Source organism: Tachypleus tridentatus, chromosome 8 (assembly GCF_004210375.1).
Source record: "Tachypleus tridentatus isolate NWPU-2018 chromosome 8, ASM421037v1, whole genome shotgun sequence".
NCBI classification, from domain to species: Eukaryota; Metazoa; Arthropoda; class Merostomata; order Xiphosura; family Limulidae; genus Tachypleus; species Tachypleus tridentatus.
In genome coordinates, this window is record NC_134832.1 from 147,855,501 (window position 1) to 147,880,834 (window position 25,334).

The following is a 25,334-nucleotide window of genomic DNA, read 5'->3' on the forward strand; positions in this document are numbered from 1 at the left end:
TCTTTACTGACTTTGGAGAGCCAGCAAGTCCCTCTAGTCCCTTCTGAATAAAAAAGGGGGACATTTGCCCTAAAGTTTTTTCTGAAATGGAATGTAATATAAGAAAATGGGGTACAAGTGTTACAGATGTTGAAGATTGCTGCTCAGAGTCTTCAAGACGTGGTCGTTTACCTATTGACTGTTTTTTCACTATTTTATTTAAATTTTTTGTTGGAAGATCCATAGGAAAAAAAGGAAAATTTCGGTACTCACTGACCCCACCCACCATGGAACCCTACGAGGGGACGCACTACAATGTCATGCAAGGACATTGCAGCAATGCCTGGATTTCATGAGCACAAAACCCAAACACCAGCAAACACAATATCCACAACACCAGTTGAGAACTTCCAATACTGGTACTTGGTTGACTCTAGCCCAAGTGGACCAGTCAACTGACCCAAGGGGGGCCACTTAAAGGCTGCCTGTCTACAGGAATTCAAAGCCAAAGTGGTGTGTTATGGTTGGACCCCTCAACCACCAGGATACTCTCCTCCCCTTCACGGGTCGCCACGCACGGCAAACATGTGGGTGGATGTCTATATCCCAGAGGAGGCAAAGTGAAAGAACAGAACCTTCCCTGGGAGGTCCCCTCGCCACATACAGGAATCCACACCGAGGGGTAAAAATGAAATATATGCAAGCAAATGCTTTGCCAGAACTAAGTAAATCAGCAGAAAATAAATTTTAAAAAGTTCTTGTAGTATAAACAGGTTTTTATTATAAAGGCTTTGGCAGAATAAAAATGGTTAAAGATCACAATGTTCTGAGAATAATTCTAAACATCCAATTTAATCTTTTAAGGTAGGACATCCTATGATTTCACACAACACTGATTTATTTGCAAAAATTATTTCACTGACAACAGAAAACTTGTGCACAACTCAAGTTCTCTGGCATCATATAAAAACCAAATTTAAATGAAATTTCTTGTTTTACAAATAAAGTTTGCTGTAAGAACACACCACACTTATTTAATATAACTGCATCTTATACAAACTTTCTTTTCCTAACTAATAAATTATAATGATTTTTACTCTATGTGAAATGATGCAACTGACAGTACACATTTCCAACTTGGTTTTTTGTGTGACTGAAAAGAATACACGACTCTCTACAAGGTTCCCCATTCTTTACTGAAGCTACAGACTTCACAATGGAACATCAACGAGCTAATAATAAAATACTGGCAGAAGAGATAAAAGCAAACAACTTTCAACTTTGCTATTACTTACAATGCATACAAATTACTTAATAATTTTTTTCACTTTAAACCAACATGACAGATACTGTGACTATGGTTACAACGGATAAGTGAAACAAAGAAAGAAAACTTATGATTACCGTTCATGTTCATAGTTTTATCATGTTCTATGTTTACAGATGTAACACAGTGATATTTCTGGTTTCACTACAACTCTTACTTCTATTACATGTGATAATACTGTTTATTTTATGATTTAGTATATCCTCTACACACACAGTCAGAATCACTGGTTTATGATGTATGCCAGTCTAATGTCACTCAAATACATGAGCTATATCAGTCACTTCATATGGCTCACTCATGTTCTTTCCTTGTTTATTTCAAAAGAACAATGGCAGGAACAAGTTATTTCATTACTTTCCTCTACTAACAGTTTTTAAAAATACACTGTACAACACATATTCTGATAATATCTATAATAATCTACATTTATATGTAAATTCTGATCAGATTTATAAGATGTTTACGTGTACTGAAGTTAGAGAATACCAAAGCAACTGAAACAAGTTTCAATTCATTATTCTTCAAACTGATTACTCTAAGTTATGACTAAACTGTCACATGAATAAGCAATTACTCAAAATACTAGCATTATGCTCGTTGGATATTAAGCAAAAATCTACATAATGGGTGAGTACAGGAATGCTTCATGATTTAATTCACGGTTTGATTACCACTGCCACTAATCTTAATTTCTCTGTTCTATTATTATTATTAAAAAGCAACATTGGATGTAGATATCTGCCATTGTCACTGGAAAAACAAGGCATTAAGCTCGTAGCACCTACCACAAACTCTCATAAATATTTAATATAGTGAAAATGTAGTTTTTTTACATTGTGTTATTTTCTAATTTATACTTATGTAACTGCATTTTTAATACTTTATGTAACAGAGGGAAAAACTAACATTTTTTTTCTGAAAAGTTAATAATCTTATTGTTTAATGTTGTTTAAGTAGGTGCAAATTTAGGGAAATGTTGTAATAATTCACTTTTTAAGCCTGTAGGTAAAACAAGTCATTTTACTGTTGATGTTTTAGGAGTTTGGAAGATAAAACCTGACAGCTTTATGTAAAAAATTTGTTGTTTGAAAACTAGTTTTAGTACAGTAGTCTTGGAGAAATTCTAAAAAAAAAAAAACACAGAACATTATTAAACATATTAAGATTTTGTTCAGCTTATGGTACATTTCCACATACAACAGTTTATGATAAACAAAACCTACACTTAAATTATTGTACCTTAAGACAGGATTTCCTTTAGCTTTTCATATATTTTCACAACAAATTTGTAATGCAAATTTCCTGTGGTGTGTGTGTTTTGTTATAATAGAGCCACATGGTGCTATCTGCTGTGTCCACTGAGGGGAATCGCATCCCTGATTTTAGCATTGTAAATCTGAAGACTTACTGCTATCTTAATGAGGGGGGTTGGGGACTTTTCCTATAGTAATTCTAAATACTTATATTACTATAGTTTAAAAATATTTTTAAATTGGCATTTTGTAACACTGACATTTATTCAGTGCAATCCATGAAAAAAAAGGTTATTTCCGTTCCTGCACAACTGGAAAGAGACTTGCAGATAAACAAAACAACCTAATTGTTCATTTTTTTAAAGAATTTTTCCACCCACACAGAGAGCAAAAAATAGATTATCACACATTAATAAAATAAACATGCAAGTTTAAGAATTTTTTTTGTAATTTTTATAAATGTGCATTTTCTTTTGTGAAAATACTTTTGTGTCAAATTACATTTCTTTGAAAGCCACAGAGAGTTACTTCAATGAGTAAAACAAATAAGTTTGTACAGTTCAGACACAGGTTGAATGTGAAGACACTTTACTGCACATTTAACCCAGTAATAAATGTAATGTTTGGAAAAGACTACTTCATCAAGTTTAAGTGGTTTACCTAAACACAGGAAAACATAAACAGTACAAAGCAAAGAAAGTCACACGACTGGAGATTAAGGGTTAATAATGGTACCTCGTTGATGTTGTGTTATTTGTTTATAAGTATGATGCTTTGCCTTTTAACAGATAGACTATGGTTTTATTTTGTTGAAACATTTGTAGACAAGTTTTGTTTATATTACGTTAACTAAAATTGTCATCAAATCACACAAGAATACTCTTTAGTAAGTTAAGATATTTCAAAATATAGTGACAACTTAAAAAATATTTATTCAATTCAAACAATGCTACAGATAAAATGCCTGACTACATCCTTATTTACAATTGTAACTGTCATGTTAAAAACATTATTACCATTATCATGAAAGTTACATATTTAGTTGATTTATAGAAGCTCTAAGTGTGGTTACTGCATGCTTGAAATATAAATAGTGGGGATCACATGGTAGTACTTAGCCAAAAGACAGTGTAAAAAAAGACAAAATTTGTGAATTTTTTTTGACAATTCAAGAGGCTATAAAATTCAACATAAAAAAATAAAAAATAATATACTGTTACTAGAATACTGTAGTAGATAAAGTTAATATCAGTAGCAAAATACATTTTCCAAAATCAATTAATGAGTCCATCAATTGTTCAATTACCAAATACCACTAATCATCACCCAGCTATAATCAAAACTACACATTGATATGTGTGTATTTCTAAAGTAACTTGTAGAATTTTATACATCCACAAATAAATAGTTTTCTTCTTACCTAGCCACTAATGCTTCTAATACAGGACCTCTTTCATCGTGCAGCAAATGAACCTCGTCCTGAGAAGTATGTTAACACTTAGTTTAATGAAACTGAAAAAAAACTATGCTGATAAATATATGCATATAATTTTAACAAAAATTCCTTCCAAATTCAGAATACTAACAAAAAATATTACAACAAATTTTGCATTACACTTGCTTCTAGAATATTGTAATTCTGTAATGTTCAGTTAATGTAGCAGAAACTTCAAAATGAGTAAAACTATCAAAATGGAATGTGAAGTTATTAACTTATGTTCTAAACAAGCCATATAATCCACAGTATAAAACAAAGCATTCATATCAATTCAGTCCAGTTTTGTTATCAATGCACATATTCAGTTAAACTGCTAATGAAGAACCCAACAGATTAAACACCTTTGTCAGCACTACAGGTACTAGCTGAGGTACCCGTACCCTGGACGGAAGTTATGTAAATTTGTTATTAATTAAAGATAATCTGAGGGCAGGAAAAGTTGTTTCCTTTATGTATAATTAAAAAAAACCCATAAAAACAACAAAACACAAAATGTAAAACTATAAATTTGAATGTATCTTTTCAGAGACCCAACACACCTTCATGCCAAATATGGTAAAGAAACATTAACAGGGCCAAAGTAGTGGTAAAAAACCTGCAAAAACACTTGCAAAATCCACAAAATGCAAACTGAAAATTTGTGTGCTTTCCCCATGGGTCTAATGAACCTCCATACCAATTTTGGTGAAGATTCCCCCACATCCTGCAAAGTATTTACATGGACATACAACAGATAGCACTATTACCAATATAGATTGCAGGATGTATTCATGATGTCATAACTGCACCCTGAGAATGGAGAAAAGTAAAGTTTGCTGTGATGAGAAACATAGGTGAAATGGAAAAATCACGACTCCTATTGCAAACCTACATGACAGGAAACACAGGTGAAATGGGAAAATCTTAACTCCCATTGCAAACCTACATGATATGAAACAGGAAAATGACTCCTATTGCAAACCTACATTCACACAGGATAAACATTGTTGCATAATACAAGTTTTTCGAGTATCATTCAAACAAGAGTTCCATTATAATATGATCATTGCACTTCACACTTTTACTCAAATAAGAGAGAAACTTACAAAGATCATTAGCCGAACAAGCTGTGTGTATGTTCTCTCTCCTCCTTTACGTGTTATGATGTCCCACTTTTCTGGTGTACATACTAACACCTGGGTGGCATTTATCTGCTCCCTGTTTAACTGGTGGTCTCCGGTCAATTCTGACACCACAATGTTGTATGCACTTAATCTCTACAAAATGAAGAAAAAATAAATTTATTTAAACACAAAAAGAACTGATTTGCTATACTTAAGAGATTTTCATGGAATTTATAGGCTTAAATTACATTTAGTTTCATTAAATCGAACCTTATACTATTTAGAGAAACAAGTTCCAAAGTCTCATCAAAATAAAAATGTTTTTATTGGTCACCTACCTTCATTAAACTTAAAATTACACTAAGTAGTAGCAGCACTATAATAATGAGAGGCCTAGTCACATACATCTAATAAAACAGATGTATCCAACAGTTTTCTATAATCACAAAAACTACGAAGAAAGTGTTAATATTTTTGCCAAATGGCAAAAAACGTTTTTTTATAGATATAAATGGGTAGGAAAATACAGAAACGTTTCAGTTATTTATTGATTGAATTAATTAGGTTGAAAAATAAAAAGTAGCACAAGCACCAATTTGTCACAGGTCAATAGCTGTTTCACCACGTGATAAGTGGTGTCAATGTTGGATACTTTGGTATAATAACATCCAGAAGAACTATGAACAGATGCAGTTTAGATGGTATTACCAATTTCTAAATTGATAGAATAGCTGTTTCACCACGTGATAAGTGGTGTCAATGTTGGATACTGTGGTATAATAACATCCAGAAGAACCATGAACAGATGCAGTTTAGAAGGTATTACCAATTTCTAAATTGATAGAATAGCTGTTTCACTACATGACAAGTGGTGTCAATGTTGGATACTGTGGTTTAATAACATCCAGAAGAACCATGAACAGATGCAGTTTAGAAGGTATTACCAATTTCTAAATTGATAGAATAGCTGTTTCACCGTGATAAGTGGTGTCAATGTTGGATACTGTGGTATAATAACATCCAGAAGAACCATGAACAGATGCAGTTTAGATGGTATTACCAATTTCTAAATTGATAGAATAGCTGTTTCACCCGCGTGATAAGTGGTGTCAATGTTGGATACTGTGGTATAATAACATCCAGAAGAACCATGAACAGATGCAGTTTAGAAGGTATTACCAATTTCTAAATTGATAGAATAGCTGTTTCACCACGTGATAAGTGGTGTCAATGTTGGATACTGTGGTATAATAACATCCAGAAGAACCATGAACAGATGCAGTTTAGATGGTATTACCAATTTCTAAATTGATAGAATAGCTGTTTCACCACGTGATAAGTGGTGTCAATGTTGGATACTGTGGTATAATAACATCCAGAAGAACCATGAACAGATGCAGTTTAGATGGTATTACCAATTTCTAAATTGATAGAATAGCTGTTTCACCCGCGTGATAAGTGGTGTCAATGTTGGATACTGTGGTATAATAACATCCAAAAGAACCATGAACAGATGCAGTTTAGAAGGTATTACCAATTTCTAAATTGATAGAATAGCTGTTTCACTGCGTGATAAGTGGTGTCAATGTTGGATACTGTGGTATAATAACATCCAAAAGAACCATGAACAGATGCAGTTTAGAAGGTATTACCAATTTCTAAATTGATAGAATAGCTGTTTCACTGCGTGATAAGTGGTGTCAATGTTGGATACTGTGGTATAATAACATCCAGAAGAACCATGAACAGATGCAGTTTAGATGGTATTACCAATTTCTAAATTGATAGAATAGCTGTTTCACCACGTGATAAGTGGTGTCAATGTTGGATACTGTGGTATAATAACATCCAGAAGAACCATGAACAGATGCAGTTTAGAAGGTATTACCAATTTCTAAATTGATAGAATAGCTGTTTCACCACGTGATAAGTGGTGTCAATGTTGGATACTGTGGTATAATAACATCCAGAAGAACCATGAACAGATGCAGTTTAGATGGTATTACCAATTTCTATATTGATAGAATAGCTGTTTCACCTGCGTGATAAGTGGTGTCAATGTTGGATACTGTGGTATAATAACATCCAGAAGAACCATGAACAGATGCAGTTTAGGCGGTATTACCAATTTCTAAATTGATAGAATAGCTGTTTCACCACGTGATAAGTGGTGTCAATGTTGGATACTGTGGTATAACAACATCCAGAAGAACCATGAACAGATGCAGTTTAGATGGTATTACCAATTTCTAAATTGATAGAATAGCTGTTTCACCGCGTGATAAGTGGTGTCAATGTTGGATACTGTGGTACTATAACATCCAGAAGAACCATGAACAGATGCAGTTTAGAAGGTATTACCAATTTCTAAATTGATAGAATAGCTGTTTCACCACGTGATAAGTGGTGTCAATGTTGGATACTGTGGTATAATAACATCCAGAAGAACCATGAACAGATGCAGTTTAGATGGTATTACCAATTTCTAAATTGATAGAATAGCTGTTTCACCACGTGATAAGTGGTGTCAATGTTGGATACTGTGGTATAACAACATCCAGAAGAACCATGAACAGATGCAGTTTAGATGGTATTACCAATTTCTAAATTGATAGAATAGCTGTTTCACCACGTGATAAGTGGTGTCAATGTTGGATACTGTGGTACTATAACATCCAGAAGAACCATGAACAGATGCAGTTTAGAAGGTATTACCAATTTCTAAATTGATAGAATAGCTGTTTCACCACGTGATAAGTGGTGTCAATGTTGGATACTGTGGTATAATAACATCCAGAAGAACCATGAACAGATGCAGTTTAGATGGTATTACCAATTTCTAAATTGATAGAATAGCTGTTTCACCACGTGATAAGTGGTGTCAATGTTGGATACTGTGGTATAATAACATCCAAAAGAACCATGAACAGATGCAGTTTAGAAGGTATTACCAATTTCTAAATTGATAGAATAGCTGTTTCACCACGTGATAAGTGGTGTCAATGTTGGATACTGTGGTATAACAACATCCAGAAGAACCATGAACAGATGCAGTTTAGATGGTATTACCAATTTCTAAATTGATAGAATAGCTGTTTCACCACGTGATAAGTGGTGTCAATGTTGGATACTGTGGTACTATAACATCCAGAAGAACCATGAACAGATGCAGTTTAGATGGTATTACCAATTTCTAAATTGATAGAATAGCTGTTTCACCAAGTGGTGTCGTGATAAGTGGTGTCAATGTTGGATACTGTGGTATAACAACATCCAGAAGAACCATGAACAGATGCAGTTTAGATGGTATTACCAATTTCTAAATTGATAGAATAGCTGTTTCACCACGTGATAAGTGGTGTCAATGTTGGATACTGTGGTACTATAACATCCAGAAGAACCATGAACAGATGCAGTTTAGAAGGTATTACCAATTTCTAAATTGATAGAATAGCTGTTTCACTGCGTGATAAGTGGTGTCAATGTTGGATACTGTGGTATAATAACATCCAGAAGAACCATGAACAGATGCAGTTTAGATGGTATTACCAATTTCTAAATTGATAGAATAGCTGTTTCACCGCGTGATAAGTGGTGTCAATGTTGGATACTGTGGTATAATAACATCCAAAAGAACCATGAACAGATGCAGTTTAGAAGGTATTACCAATTTCTAAATTGATAGAATAGCTGTTTCACCGTGATAAGTGGTGTCAATGTTGGATACTGTGGTATAACAACATCCAGAAGAACCATGAACAGATGCAGTTTAGATGGTATTACCAATTTCTAAATTGATAGAATAGCTGTTTCACCACGTGATAAGTGGTGTCAATGTTGGATACTGTGGTACTATAACATCCAGAAGAACCATGAACAGATGCAGTTTAGAAGGTATTACCAATTTCTAAATTGATAGAATAGCTGTTTCACCGTGATAAGTGGTGTCAATGTTGGATACTGTGGTATAATAACATCCAGAAGAACCATGAACAGATGCAGTTTAGATGGTATTACCAATTTCTAAATTGATAGAATAGCTGTTTCACCACGTGATAAGTGGTGTCAATGTTGGATACTGTGGTACTATAACATCCAGAAGAACCATGAACAGATGCAGTTTAGAAGGTATTACCAATTTCTAAATTGATAGAATAGCTGTTTCACCACGTGATAAGTGGTGTCAATGTTGGATACTGTGGTATAATAACATCCAGAAGAACCATGAACAGATGAAGTTTAGAAGGTATTACCAATTTCTAAATTGATAGAATAGCTGTTTCACCTGCGTGATAAGTGGTGTCAATGTTGGATACTGTGGTATAATAACATCCAGAAGAACCATAAACAGATGCAGTTTAGATGGTATTACCAATTTCTAAATTGATAGTATAGCTGTTTCACCACGTGATAAGTGGTGTCAATGTTGGATACTGTGGTACTATAACATCCAGAAGAACCATGAACAGATGCAGTTTAGAAGGTATTACCAATTTCTAAATTGATAGAAATGCTGTTTCACCAAGTGATAAGTGGTGTCAATGTTGGATACTGTGGTATAATAACATCCAGAAGAACCATGAACAGATGCAGTTTAGAAGGTATTACCAATTTCTAAATTGATAGAATAGCTGTTTCACCACGTGATAAGTGGTGTCAATGTTGGATACTGTGGTATAATAACATCCAGAAGAACCATGAACAGATGCAGTTTAGATGGTATTACCAATTTCTAAATTGATAGAATAGCTGTTTCACCACGTGATAAGTGGTGTCAATGTTGGATACTGTGGTATAATAACATCCAGAAGAACCATGAACAGATGCAGTTTAGAAGGTATTACCAATTTCTAAATTGATAGAATAGCTGTTTCACCACGTGATAAGTGGTGTCAATGTTGGATACTGTGGTATAATAACATCCAAAAGAACCATGAACAGATGCAGTTTAGAAGGTATTACCAATTTCTAAATTGATAGAATAGCTGTTTCACCACGTGATAAGTGGTGTCAATGTTGGATACTGTGGTATAATAACATCCAGAAGAACCATGAACAGATGCAGTTTAGATGGTATTACCAATTTCTAAATTGATAGAATAGCTGTTTCACCACGTGATAAGTGGTGTCAATGTTGGATACTGTGGTATAATAACATCCAGAAGAACCATGAACAGATGCAGTTTAGAAGGTATTACCAATTTCTAAATTGATAGAATAGCTGTTTCACCGCGTGATAAGTGGTGTCAATGTTGGATACTGTGGTATAATAACATCCAGAAGAACCATGAACAGATGCAGTTTAGAAGGTATTACCAATTTCTAAATTGATAGAATAGCTGTTTCACCACGTGATAAGTGGTGTCAATGTTGGATACTGTGGTATAATAACATCCAGAAGAACCATGAACAGATGCAGTTTAGATGGTATTACCAATTTCTAAATTGATAGAATAGCTGTTTCACCATTGATAAGTGGTGTCAATGTTGGATACTGTGGTATAATAACATCCAGAAGAACCATGAACAGATGCAGTTTAGACGGTATTACCAATTTCTAAGTTGATAGAATAGCTGTTTCACCACGTGATAAGTGGTGTCAATGTTGGATACTGTGGTATAATAACATCCAGGCGAACCATGAACAGATGCAGTTTAGAAGGTATTACCAATTTCTAAATTGATAGAATAGCTGTTTCACCGCGTGATAAGTGGTGTCAATGTTGGATACTGTGGTATAACAACATCCAGAAGAACCATGAACAGATGCAGTTTAGATGGTATTACCAATTTCTAAATTGATAGAATAGCTGTTTCACCACGTGATAAGTGGTGTCAATGTTGGATACTGTGGTACTATAACATCCAGAAGAACCATGAACAGATGCAGTTTAGAAGGTATTACCAATTTCTAAATTGATAGAATAGCTGTTTCACCCACGTGATAAGTGGTGTCAATGTTGGATACTGTGGTATAATAACATCCAGAAGAACCATGAACAGATGCAGTTTAGATGGTATTACCAATTTCTAAATTGATAGAATAGCTGTTTCACCACGTGATAAGTGGTGTCAATGTTGGATACTGTGGTACTATAACATCCAGAAGAACCATGAACAGATGCAGTTTAGAAGGTATTACCAATTTCTAAATTGATAGAATAGCTGTTTCACCACGTGATAAGTGGTGTCAATGTTGGATACTGTGGTATAATAACATCCAGAAGAACCATGAACAGATGAAGTTTAGAAGGTATTACCAATTTCTAAATTGATAGAATAGCTGTTTCACCACGTGATAAGTGGTGTCAATGTTGGATACTGTGGTATAATAACATCCAGAAGAACCATAAACAGATGCAGTTTAGATGGTATTACCAATTTCTAAATTGATAGTATAGCTGTTTCACCACGTGATAAGTGGTGTCAATGTTGGATACTGTGGTACTATAACATCCAGAAGAACCATGAACAGATGCAGTTTAGAAGGTATTACCAATTTCTAAATTGATAGAAATGCTGTTTCACCAAGTGATAAGTGGTGTCAATGTTGGATACTGTGGTATAATAACATCCAGAAGAACCATGAACAGATGCAGTTTAGAAGGTATTACCAATTTCTAAATTGATAGAATAGCTGTTTCACCACGTGATAAGTGGTGTCAATGTTGGATACTGTGGTATAATAACATCCAGAAGAACCATGAACAGATGCAGTTTAGATGGTATTACCAATTTCTAAATTGATAGAATAGCTGTTTCACCTGCGTGATAAGTGGTGTCAATGTTGGATACTGTGGTACTATAACATCCAGAAGAACCATGAACAGATGCAGTTTAGAAGGTATTACCAATTTCTAAATTGATAGAATAGCTGTTTCTGCGTGATAAGTGGTGTCAATGTTGGATACTGTGGTACTATAACATCCAGAAGAACCATGAACAGATGCAGTTTAGAAGATATTACCAATTTCTAAATTGATAGAATAGCTGTTTCACCACGTGATAAGTGGTGTCAATGTTGGATACTGTGGTATAATAACATCCAGAAGAACCATGAACAGATGCAGTTTAGATGGTATTACCAATTTCTAAATTGATAGAATAGCTGTTTCACCACGTGATAAGTGGTGTCAATGTTGGATACTGTGGTATAATAACATCCAGAAGAACCATGAACAGATGCAGTTTAGAAGGTATTACCAATTTCTAAATTGATAGAATAGCTGTTTCACCACGTGATAAGTGGTGTCAATGTTGGATACTGTGGTACTATAACATCAAGAACCATGAACAGATGAATGAAGGTATTACCAATTTCTAAATATTTTTATAACTATTAGTTTTTAGTGGTTTAAGCCATTCCACATTTGAATAAAATCAAGACCACTTATGTTAAAATAGTAACAAAATATTTGCTGTACAAAATAACCACAGCTTGTTTAAACTAGTTAAACAGTTACAGATAAAGCAAGTTTTAAAGGTTATTATTACGAAAGGAAACAGTTTATCATATTATGAGCTTGTTCATGGAAGAAATAGAAAATCATAAATAAGGTTTTAATACTACTGACAAATATTCTTTTATGAATTTGTACTCAACCTTAAAAATAATTGTTTTTGTTGGTCTAGCCTAAAGTGTGAAACCTAATACTATCATTATATTTTTCACCCATATTCTATAATATAAAAGTTTAAGTATAAGAGTTGATTCTACATTATCACAAAAAGTTCAACATTATAAGTTATATTGCAACAAGCTCAATCCAAGGAAGAGAAAAAGTGATCCATTATAGTAAAAGATATTTCAAGTCTTCTCATGATGAAACTACAGACAAAATATTACCTTGTTAAAATTTCCAACCATCTCTTGCACCAAAGATCTCATTGGAGCAATGTAGATAATTTTGAATTCGTCAACATTTATGGTCGAATCAGCATTAACATGCTTTCCTATTTCTCTCATCATACACAGCAAGGCAACATTTGTTTTACCTGCACCCTGCAAAGAACATCACACAGTTTGGCCAAATATATAATAAACTATATTAAATTTATGTAAAACACCTCTTTTCTTCTGAGAACAAAAAACTATTTTTATAACTTAAACTTAGTTCTATAAAATACATGATTCTAATATTAACAAGATAAATAAAAATTGGAAATATAACACTTGCAGTTATGGATTGTAAACAAAAAGTAAAGAAACAAAATACTGTAGACAATATTTATACAAACTGAACACCCTTATTCAGGCTTTTACCTAGAATTAGATTCAGTGGGGTCAAAACAGGGATTTGTAGTTTGAATGAATGATGCCTACAGTATCTCCAGCCATGTTTCTTTACTTTTTTTTTTTTATAAACTCCATTTTTAACTTAATTTTTTATTTTTCTTATTTGCTGGATTTTTTTAATGCTCAACTATGAATAAATGGTTACTTAATATGGTAGCTAACTTCTTGTAGATAACTGACACGATTCATAATGATTTACCATAGCTACTGACTGTTTGATCACAATAGTTTCAGATGTAAAATATTAAGCTGCAGCTGGAGGTAAGTCTGAGAATACACTGATATGTTTGTAAAAAAGCTAACTTCAGAGGGGGGTAATGACAAAAGAATTGCAATGTTTTTTTTTGGTTTACATAAAACAAAAGAAACAAACTTTTCAATAACCCCATGACCATTGCACTGCCCTAAAATATTTGGGTGGCATGAGAAAAAAAACAAAACAAAAACAAACTACAAATGGGCCATCTTGAGTGGATCATCTTTTCCTTGCAAGCCTCATGTGTGCTACTTTGTGTGCATTTAATTATGTGTACAGCCTTAGCAGTCAATCATAAAGATTTTAAGTGTTGTTTGAACTAAGTTGTTACTGTTTGAGTTGCTTTTTACCCAAATCTTCTGTTATGGTTTTGTAAAATTCCTTGTGGTTCCTACTAAAAACCATGGTTCATGACATATTTAAGTTGCAAATACAAGTAATAAAAAGTGAGGTGTGCCAGTATTATATCAAACTAAATTATATGTTGCTATTAAGTATAGAATACTTACAGTTGGAGCACAAAGAATAATATTTTCATCACTTTCCATTGCTGTCTTGTAAAGTCTGCTTTGAATTCTGTTTAAACTCTTATAACCTTCAAATGCTGACTGAGCATATTTTGGTAGACGATCAATTTGGACTAGTGACTGAAAAAAAAAACAACAACAAATATTCAATCTAAATTATAAATATGAAATATAATTTAAGTTAAACATTAGCCATTTAAAAAATAAAAAGCAAGAAGTTTTTATTTAAATGACAAGTTTCTTTATAAATCTTCAGATACTGAAATTATGTAACACCAGCTTCAATAGTCATGTGTTGACTAAATACTACTGATATTTAAAAATGTAAGATGAAAATAACTCATAATGCAACAAAATTATAAAACACAGATAACCGTGTTAGTTAACTGCTGCTATCTTGGCCTCATTTTTGGCCAATTAGTACAAAACATCTTATAAGAACATGTTTAGATCATCATTCATATACAGAAGATATCAAACTCAAGATAAAACCAACAGCTGTCAAATTTCACTAATATGATCAACAGTGTTTGACCAATAACATAGAAGCTATACACAACTCTAATAAACATACTAAGCTGCTACTATTACTACACTGCTCTCTCTCACTAGCATTAACCCTACTATTACAAGTTGGGTGGAATCAACCAACTTGTAACCACAAAAGTATCCATGTGAGTAAGCATACTACAATTTTTTTGATAATGTAAACATCAGTTTACAAAATTGTGCAGGCTATTGGTAAACATTATAAAGCTTCCATATACAAAATATCAGGTTTTGAATTAAGATCATTTTTAATGAAAGATTTTCTCATAAAATGTTTACATTCAGAATGTTAATCATACAACATGTAATCTTTAAGATTAAAAATACTTTTGTGTGTTAGAAAAATTTAAAATTCCACAAGTAAAATCTTTATAACCTCCAAAAAAATTACTGGATTTTTTTAAAGAAAAACATAATTTTTATCCATTATTTTGATTATGAAATAGAAATCTTTATGTATAAATCTAACTAATCTCATAACCACCATATGAAAGTAGGAAATAGAGATTATGATTTGTTTTAGAATGATTGTAACTTATACAAGTATATATATGTTTATTCTAAATACCTTAAATGTAATCACATAACACACTTAGATACATAGTTACTTTTATTATAATTACCATTCAGCCACTGCTGGCTAACATCACAGAAGTTACAATAATATGGCACATATGCACTCGCCTTACTATATCCAAGAATATTGACCTTTAGAAGGTGACCTATCTTGATTATGTTTTAGTGGACTAGTAAAAGTATTTTATAAATTACAGTCACATTACATTTCAGTTATAATACACTACCATATATATTACTATTTATAAAAAGTTAAAACTTTTTTTAAAACATAAAACATTAAATAAGTACAAACACTTATTTCTTTTAGTTAAGACAACCTTTGTACTAATTTGCTGCCTGCCACAGATTGCTAAGCCTTTTAAATTTTGCTTGAGGAAGTGAAACAAAATGTTTTTTTAGGTTTTAAGAATAACATTTGAAATAACCAAATAATCATAACTATTTCAATACCACAGAATTATAACAAATATGTATTTGAGTCAAGTATGCTCAACATTTCATATTTGTTTAAAGACTCCACCAACTTTCTTGAAGTTTTGTTTTGGAAGAAGAAAATTATGTGGTGACAATATAAAAATGCTGATAAAGCTATTAAAGAGATTCTGAGCATTTGATTGGTTATTCATAGTAAGTGTATAAATGGGAGCATTTTCAAAAAATAGAGGTCAGAAGGGCCATTGTGTTTGATTCAGTGCTTGAACAATACCTCGGCAAACAGAAAAGACAGGCTGCCATTATTTTACATTTTAGATGGCCATATCGGTAATTTAAGTTCCTTATTTGTACAAAAACTACAGACTATGTTTTGACATCACAAACATTTAATATGAACCAGTGCTAAATTTCACATACCATGTGACAAAAATTAATTTTTTTTTAATATTTACTTTTGAATTCAGAAATTAACAAATGTATAAAACTAAAATTTGAATTAAAATCAACAATTTGATACAAAATTTGTAAAAATAAATTCATAAAAGCCATTTAATTAAATTCCGAGTGGAAGTCAACAAATATGATGACATGGCCTTTGACCTGTAACCATAAGAAGACCTGTCTCAAAAAGGTTAATCTGCTACTATTACTTTAGCTGGAAAACTGAATCATTATAATTGACTACCTTTAATGATTACATTGATTAATGTTGCATAATCAGAATAAACAATTGAAATAAGAGTCTCCAGTTATTACAGATTCTAATTATTCCAAGAATCAATTTATTGGCATTAGAATTAAATTGAATGTTACAAAAATAACTAACAAATCAAATCAAAATTAATGGGTTCTGATCATTATTGTTATTATTTTTTCAATCATTACAACTATTCAAATAATCACAATATTCCATCATACTTGTTAAGAAAAAAACCACATGGTGATGGTGGGAGGCTCTGTGATTTGATGGTCTTTAGTAGAATTTCCAATGTCATTAACTCTCTCATCATGAACTGGGTCAATCTGGTCAACCATATGACCTCTTCCTACTTAGTTTTTATAGATTTGACACTACTAATTTTCAATACAGTGTATTTGTCGTCACAAAATTTGGCAGTCTGTTGGTTAATATTACAAGTCTTTCACATACAAAAAAGCATATTTTTAATGAAGTATTTTTAATAAACTAAAGATTTCTCCATGAATATACTACATGCAGTTATTTTCATATTGACTAAAAATACTTTTCCTCATCTTAAATTTCCTTTCTGTGATCCCCCAAATCTCCTAAATACATAATAAATAGTTCTTTTCAGTAATATTTTGTATTTCATTTGTTACTTTCTCTATCCTATCTCTTTATGAGACCAGTCAGTTTGACCATCAGAAAAGAAATATAAATTACCTTTTCTTCTAAAATAACTTCAAATTGTAGCATGATACTGTTCGTTTACGCTGTGTTTAACCTTGTAACAATACACTTATTTATAACTATTTTTCTGTTTTATTACCCTCTGAATCATGTCTAATTATTATGAATGCCATTACATGCTACACATTACTAAGGGAATGCACAGCTTATGTTATGCTATGGAATTACATTATCCATGAGCTGCTACAAGCTGTTTGCATGTGTATACCTTGTGGAACATTTTCACTATATTATTTATTTTACCTAATTTAATCTTAATTAACCTGAAAAGATCCTTAATTTTTTACACTTTAGTTACTTTTATAATAATAAATAAGAAATAAAAATGAAAATTAAAAAATAAAGTACTTATCAATCTCAACATTTAATAATGTTGAAAAACCTTCTCTATTTTAATACTAATGGTTGTATTGCACTAAATAATTTTTATTTAATTACATAATGCAGCAATTTTTGCACACTAATTATAGCATTATTTCAACAATCTTAATTCGAAATATCTTAGAATAAATATTTTTGTTATTTCTTGACATTTATGAAGCAAAATTCATATTTTAATTTCCATACAGTTGAATATTTTACCTGTAAGCAAAAAAAAAAACTTATACTTAAATCTAAAAGAATTTTTCTGTTCTTTCCAAAGAATATTTTTGCTAACAATCTATTAACACTTGAAAATATTAACTTTGTAATAAAATGGTTTGATCATTTACAAATGAAACACAGCTGAAAAGAAAGTTTAAATATGACTGTAGATTTTACTCTTTAGTTTCTGAACTGTGAAAAGATTTGTGTTACATGTCTGAGAACTCTAAAAACATTTTCTTTAATGAAAAGATATTAGATAAGTTGAGAAATGGTAAACTTATACAGTTAAGATATGGCTTGAATTGGTAACAAAAGAAGTTTATTATAAGTTAAAAAAAACATACATTACAATGTTTGATGAATATTTTATCATAACCAGGTACAAGTAAGCTTACTCACACAGAAGAATACACATATACTAAGAAAGAGGTGCAACTATAAATTGTTTTAATCTTAACTCTATGGCTGATGATTTCTAACATATTTTAAAAGGTAACATCACTCTTTTAATATTTTGTTTCAAAAGTAAAACTAGTGGATGAAATCGTTTAAAATTGCACTAGACACTCCTAAACGTTTCAGATTTCAGAAAAATATTTTTTACTTTATTTATTATTTCTATTAAAAAATTTGTTAATGTAACTATCTGTAACTGAACTTTGAATAGTTCACCTGCAAGTTGAATTTTCTATGAAGTACAATACTATTTATTATCTTAGTTTTCACATTTAACTTTTATAATCTCTAGAAACTTCTAAATTAACATCAGAAATTTGTATAAGGTAAATGTTTACAATTTATCTCCCATGCACTCTACTATATCTTTAGCTTTACCCATTAATACCAACATTCAGTATAACAAAATGTTTAAATTAAAATGGTAATATGTACATACCTTTGTAGAAGTGTTTTAAAACTTTTTATAATTTCACATTTTTATCTTCACACTTAATTTATTCTTAATTTTCCTTTTCAATTCAATGTTTTTTTTATTATTTGTGACAGTATATCAACTGATATCCTTAAGGATTTATTATAACAATTATATGACAACTATTATTTTCATTTCACTAAAGTTCAGCACATGCAAATGACACCATCTATTTTGTCACTTTTACATTCCAGGAAGCATGTTAACCTATAAAAATCATTAAACTTTTCAAAACACAAATAATACATAATTAACAAAAAAAAACATCTAAATGCTATTTATTCATCTAAGTATTACATATTTTGGTAAAAAAACAAACTCCAAAGTGGTCAAGAATAGAACAATACTAACAGCAGTTACACCTAATTTGATCCAGAAACTGCATCCAAATTTAAAATTAAGTGTTGGCACAATATAAAGTGAGCTCTTTCTGATGACCATACATACTTCTGTCAATTACATGTATACCAGAGATCTCAAGGCAAAATATAAAAGGTGGGTGTAGCACCCATCATGGTTTGTAAAATATATTTCTCTTTCCCAGTGAAGACAAGAGTGAGACCTTAAATCTTACATGTTAAAGGGCTTGTAGACCAACATTGGTGTCTACATATCATCTACAATGCCAGCTATGTTGTGGCTACAACCAAACACTTAAGGTCTAGATTTATCATATCCCATGAATCACATAACAGTTTTAACTTTTTTTTTTAAATGTAATGCAGTACATATGCAGAAATGAATTTAAAAATGGAACTGGAAGTTATAAGGTAAAAGAAGGTATTTTGATGATGTTTGGCTTAAAGTAGGCAATTGTTTTTTTATTTTTTAATAGATATGTAACCAGATAAAATGTTTGTAGACATAAGTTTCTTTACTATGTTCAAATAAAATACAACTATCACCTAATAAGATTGGCTGATTTTACTGCCAACTGAGTATGCTACGTCTCAGAAATATTTTGATAACTCAAATATTATTTGAATATTATTTTATGCATATTTAATTCAAACTGGTTACCTAGCTCTTTAATTATTTCTAATTGCAATTGTGATATGTTTTAAAGGAAAATATTGTTACCCTCACAAGTGATATTAAAACTTGTTTTCAACATTCAATTATCAATTTACAGATAATCAGTTGGGGAATTACTGCATAATTAACAAACAAACACAAAGGTGAGTACATAGCAATATTTAATTAATATGTTAATTTACCAGCTAAGTATGAATGGTCCAGATTATCCTTAAAATCATCTGTGGCAAAATACACAAGCAGTGATCTTCAGAAGAGGCATATCATATAAAATAGAGGGTAATTTTAAAATAACTTTGAAAAGTAGTGTTGAAATATTGTGCCTCTCTGTCCAAAATTGACAGATGGTGTATCCCCACCATAACATGGGTCTTACTTCTCAGTCACCTCAAAAACCCAGGGTACATTTTATAGCACATATTAAAGGAGAGCCTTTTAATCTATGCAGTGTCTCTAATTAAAAACAGCCATTCCTTGTAAACTTATTTTGCATGACTATTTAACTGTAAAATTTGCTTTAAACAAGGTTTTTCACTTTGGTTGAATGTTGATTTAAACACCAAATGGTTTTTACCATTAAAACTTGAGTACTGAGAATGATTGAATCAGCAATGAAAATTTCATGCCCATTTTAAAAACAAATCTTACCTACTGTAAAAACCATAACTTGTATTATAATAATAATAAAATGTGTGGTAACGTGACTAACTGAAGTTTAAACACAAGACTGTGTTACCCAGCCATTCACATTCAGGTGAAATCAACACAAAATTTACGTGCAACTTGTCCACAATAGAAAGTGTGGTGACTAGAATAGTATTATTAGTCAACCACAAAAGCTAACTTTTCCTAATGTCTTCAGTCCTTTTATTTGGATTGTACCAGCATTTCTCATGTACAAAGTCCAAAAGATGTTGTGGTATTTCAAAATTTTAAGTTCATAGTTATGGAATTTACAGATGATATTGGATGGAGATTGGAGTCAACATTGTGTTTAGTGTGGACATGGATAAATGTAGAGTGAACTGTGATGTCATTATGAGTAAGGGTATTTTCCAGGGCACTAGTCATGCGACATGAATGTTAAAATAGTCATCATGATATTCCAGGCATGAACTACAATATATATAGTTCAGTGGGATGGACACTTAACACTGAATAAAATAAAGACTTCCTTATGATAAAGATACATTTAAGCATACTATTGTGTGCCCTTACACTACACTTAGAACTGATGACTTCAGCACAGGTTTGGTCACACTTAAGAAATTTACAGCAAGATCAACTTTTCAGTATGGTATATGCAATTTAATACAATGTGTGAATCAAAAAATATTAATACTAAGCTCTTGTAACACTTACATATGCAGACAATGTCTCTAGGTTTAAAGCGTCTTTTTATATACAGTGCAATACTTTTTTTTTTTTTTTATCTTTTACCCTTGTAAAATTGCAAGAAAGATACAGACCTCGTGTCAGTACAGTTCACAGCATGGTATACTTGTGCAACTCTTATTTAAACTGCATGAAATGCAAAGAAATAGCCAGTTAAAACCATTGATCCTGTAAAATAAACATGCAGATACAAAATCTATATGTTTTAGCTTCTACAGGGTGTCCAAGGTATTTGTGTGGCAAATGTTGACCCTCTACAATGAGAAAACTTAAAATGGTTTCTATGCTTATTATACCAAAGCAGATGACCTTTACGATTCGAGATTATTGGTCGAGAAATAAAGAACTGATATACAAGCGTACTTGTTGGAAAGAATAAATAAATAAATATGACACAAACCTCCCTCCCTATGGAAGGGGTGGACAATGAACTAATAAAACCAAGAATAGGTTTGAAATTTATTATCAACAAAGAAGAAGAAATGTGTACCTCATTTGTATCAAATGGTTTTGGCTTCAAAGCAGGAACATGAATTTCTTCATAACCTTTTCTCTGTTTCCTGAAAGAACCATCAGGCAGCTGACATCTTTTGTTTGCCATGAAATGGCTCCCTTGAGAGAAGGCCATATCCTCCAGGTCTAACTGCTTGCACTGGGCAATCTAACCAATCAGAAATCAGTAAATTTACCATCTAGCTCTTATAATGCACCAAAAGTAACTATTTCAGATCAAATAGTTAAGTGTTCAATAATAAAACAAACAAAAAATTTAACCATAAATAATGACAAAGGACAAAATATTTCTTTTACCAATTTATAGACTTAGTATTTAGACATCACATATCTAATCATTAACCAGTGCTGCACTAAACGTACCATGTGACTCACAAAAATCAATGTGATTTTTTCAGTATTTACTTTTAAATTAAAAAATTAACTAATGTAGAATGCTAAAACTTGAATTAGAATCTACTTATTGATATAAAATTCATAAAATAGTTCTTTAAATTTCTGAATGCAAGTAAATAAATGACATTATCCAACCTTTGATCTGTGACCTATTGTGATGAGGTTAAATTACAAGTTATTGAACACTGCTTGATTTTAAGAACATAAAATCATCATTATAAGTCTGACTCCACATATTCATGAACAAATCTTTGGTAATAATAGTTGCTGTTTGAATGTTGTTGCTGTCACAAACGAATATCATCTGTGTAAGTAGTCCCTAATGTTTTGTTGGTACTGTAATAAATCATTTTCATTCATTGAAAACTATGCAAATTTAAATTCTGATACTAATATTCATTAAAACACAAACACACTAACAGTATTGTGGATGTGTTTTATACTAGTTGGGTACCAGGTGTTTAATAACAAAAACAAAAATATTCTGGACAAATTATTTTATTGTAAACGTTTTTGAAGTAGTGTGTGTGTGTGTGTGTGTGTGTGTGTGTGTACAGGTATAGAAAATAATTGAAGTAATAACAGCCATAAGCATATTAATATTACTGTTACAGTAAGACTGGAAAATTAAAGTTTTTGTTAATGACTTGGAGCAAACAGACAAAACAGGTAAAATCTTTGATTTTATCATAATAATTCTACGATCACTGAAATGATAATTTCACCTGCATTATACTGTCTTCATCCACATCCATAAGTTCCAGGTCAGCATCCATTCTGGCCTGTCTAGCTTGCACTCGTCTCTCCCTTTCCTCCTGAAAATGTAAACATGTTATTTTGATACTAATTAACATCATGAAACCCTTTCAGATGATTAATTTTGTACTTAAAAAACATTTAAAATATAAAACTTCAATGTCAAATTTTAATAACACTTTCAGAAGTTTTTATCTTGTAACATTCTCAATGTAACTCACACAACAACAAAAAGACAAATGCCAACAATAATTACCAGGGGTATTTAAATTAGACTACCTGGCAAAAAACAACAAACATAAGATTGTATGAAATGGATGTAAATGCTTCAGTTAAATTAGAATTGAAACCACATCTATATGTCCACACAACAATACTTTTCCTCCCATTATTGTACAGGATGACAAAATTACTGGTAGCCACCTGTGGTAAGCATGAGGGAGGTAATAAAAAAATTAAAACCTAAACAGTTTAATTTTTTTTAACAACTGAAATAAAAGAATTATGCTTTTATCCACTCAAGTATTTTTCATTTTTTAGGATTGTAGCAACACGTGTCCTGACACATGTAAGATATTGAATACATAATAGTTATGATTAATGTGCAAATATTATAGTTAGTAACTTATAATAATGTAAATATCAAGGTACATTTCAGAAAGGTGTACTATTTTGAACTGCGTTTTCAATGTAGTTTTCATTGGAAACTCATACTCTGGCGTCTGGGTTTCGTTTGGGCTGAGCCGATGGTTAGTCGTACGCAGAGCGTACACCATGGTCAGTGGATCGGTAATCATAAGTTTAAGGTGTTCGAGGCAGGAATCGCTCACTCGAACAAAGCAAACCCACAGCCTGGATATTGAATGGTCATAGTAGCACCAAAACAAAATGTCTAAATTTCAGTTGACCTTCACAGAAAGGCTGGTTTCTTCATAAGTTCACATTATTCATACAGGTGAAACTGTGATTGTGATATTGTTCCAAGAACCTGTCACAATAATGTAACTACTACATTACATTAAATTAGGCACTTCTAAATAGCCCAATGACAATTTCAAAATTCATTCATGAATTGTTTAGAAATATTATTTGGTCACTTAACATATAAGGTTATTATCTATTCATAAATATAACATTAATTGGATTGTAAGTCACAATTTTAAGTGTATGCCACAATCATCAGTAGAATTTTGGATGGCTGATACACAATGCAAAATGATCTCACAGAGGACACAACACTGGCTAAATGCTTCATAGTTTTGACCTATACACAATACACTTATACATGAATGCTGTGTTTTACTTTTCAATAAAAGATAAATGAAATTAATGAAGACGTTGAGTTCTACAGATCTATGTCTCTTTGATGTTAATTGTTAAGCAACAACAACAATTGTGTTTTCCATATTTTATGAATGTATGTAGGTAACAATATTGGGGGCTAAGGGGGGTTTGGCTTATTTTTGTGGGGCGTGATGCGTGATCTGACTTTTTGTTGAATATATATACTATTACAAGTAAATACATTTAGATAATTCCTTAGAACAAAATTTGCTTACAGTTTGTGAGAGTGCATAAAAAACCCAAAACAAATGATATACATATAAAAATAAACAAATAAAACCGATAAATATCAATGCCTTGAAACTAAATAAAACTAAGTCAAATATACTGTTTCTGAACACCACAACACACATTCTCTAGTATTAATACCTGAACTATATCTTCTTTTCCAGTATCTTCTAGTTGTCGAAGAATCTTTTCCAATTCAGGATCTCCTTGCATCTTTTCTCTAATTTTAGTTTTTTCTGTTGAACTTTGGGATGAGGCCAAAAGGGTACAGTACAAAACTGAAAATAAGATTTCAATTTTATGATAACATAAAAATGACAAACATTCTATATTTTTCCTTTTTCAAAATGAATGTATGATAGGTAAATTATTCTTATAACAACAAATGAGAAATATCAGATAACTAAACTAATCAGGAATTATGAAACAGACTAAGGTACTTTGAACAATACCAATTATCAGAATAATTTAAACTTCCCCAATTATCATGTTATTGATATAATGCTGTAGAACAATTTTAATGTCACTGTAGATCTTGTCTAATGGTCATCTTTACATGGTGTTTCTTGTGCATTGTATCTATATTTTAAAACAATTCATAATAATTGCTCTTACTAAAATCACTTACTATGGACTAAAACAATTGTTACATATGCACAGTTATATACAACACGAGTTTGATATTTAATTATCAAACAAAATAAAATAAAAATATGGTTACATATTATTTCATAAGATGTTTTCACACTTCTTGAGCACATTTTAGGTCATCAAATACACTTCAATATTTAGTTGGAAATGAAACTGCTAATTACAGAAAAATCAGATGAGATTTCCAAAACACATATCAATTACAAGCTATCAAATTATACAAGAAAGACTCTGACAAGGTACAAAACAACTCAGAAAAC

General features: G+C 31.5%; 1 protein-coding gene across 1 annotated transcript in view; it reads right to left on the reverse strand.

The window, feature by feature from the left end:
• Window positions 1-25,334, reverse strand: part of LOC143223723 (U5 small nuclear ribonucleoprotein 200 kDa helicase-like) — a 53,368-nt gene that overhangs the window by 23,357 nt on the left and 4,677 nt on the right. The window contains exons 5-11 of the mRNA XM_076452062.1: window positions 24,565-24,701; window positions 22,821-22,910; window positions 21,677-21,847; window positions 14,225-14,362; window positions 13,010-13,165; window positions 5,146-5,316; window positions 3,983-4,041 (exon numbers count right to left, since the gene is read on the reverse strand). Of these exons, the coding sequence (XP_076308177.1) occupies window positions 3,983-4,041; window positions 5,146-5,316; window positions 13,010-13,165; window positions 14,225-14,362; window positions 21,677-21,847; window positions 22,821-22,910; window positions 24,565-24,701 (922 nt within the window). The remainder of the gene's footprint in view (window positions 1-3,982; window positions 4,042-5,145; window positions 5,317-13,009; window positions 13,166-14,224; window positions 14,363-21,676; window positions 21,848-22,820; window positions 22,911-24,564; window positions 24,702-25,334) is intronic.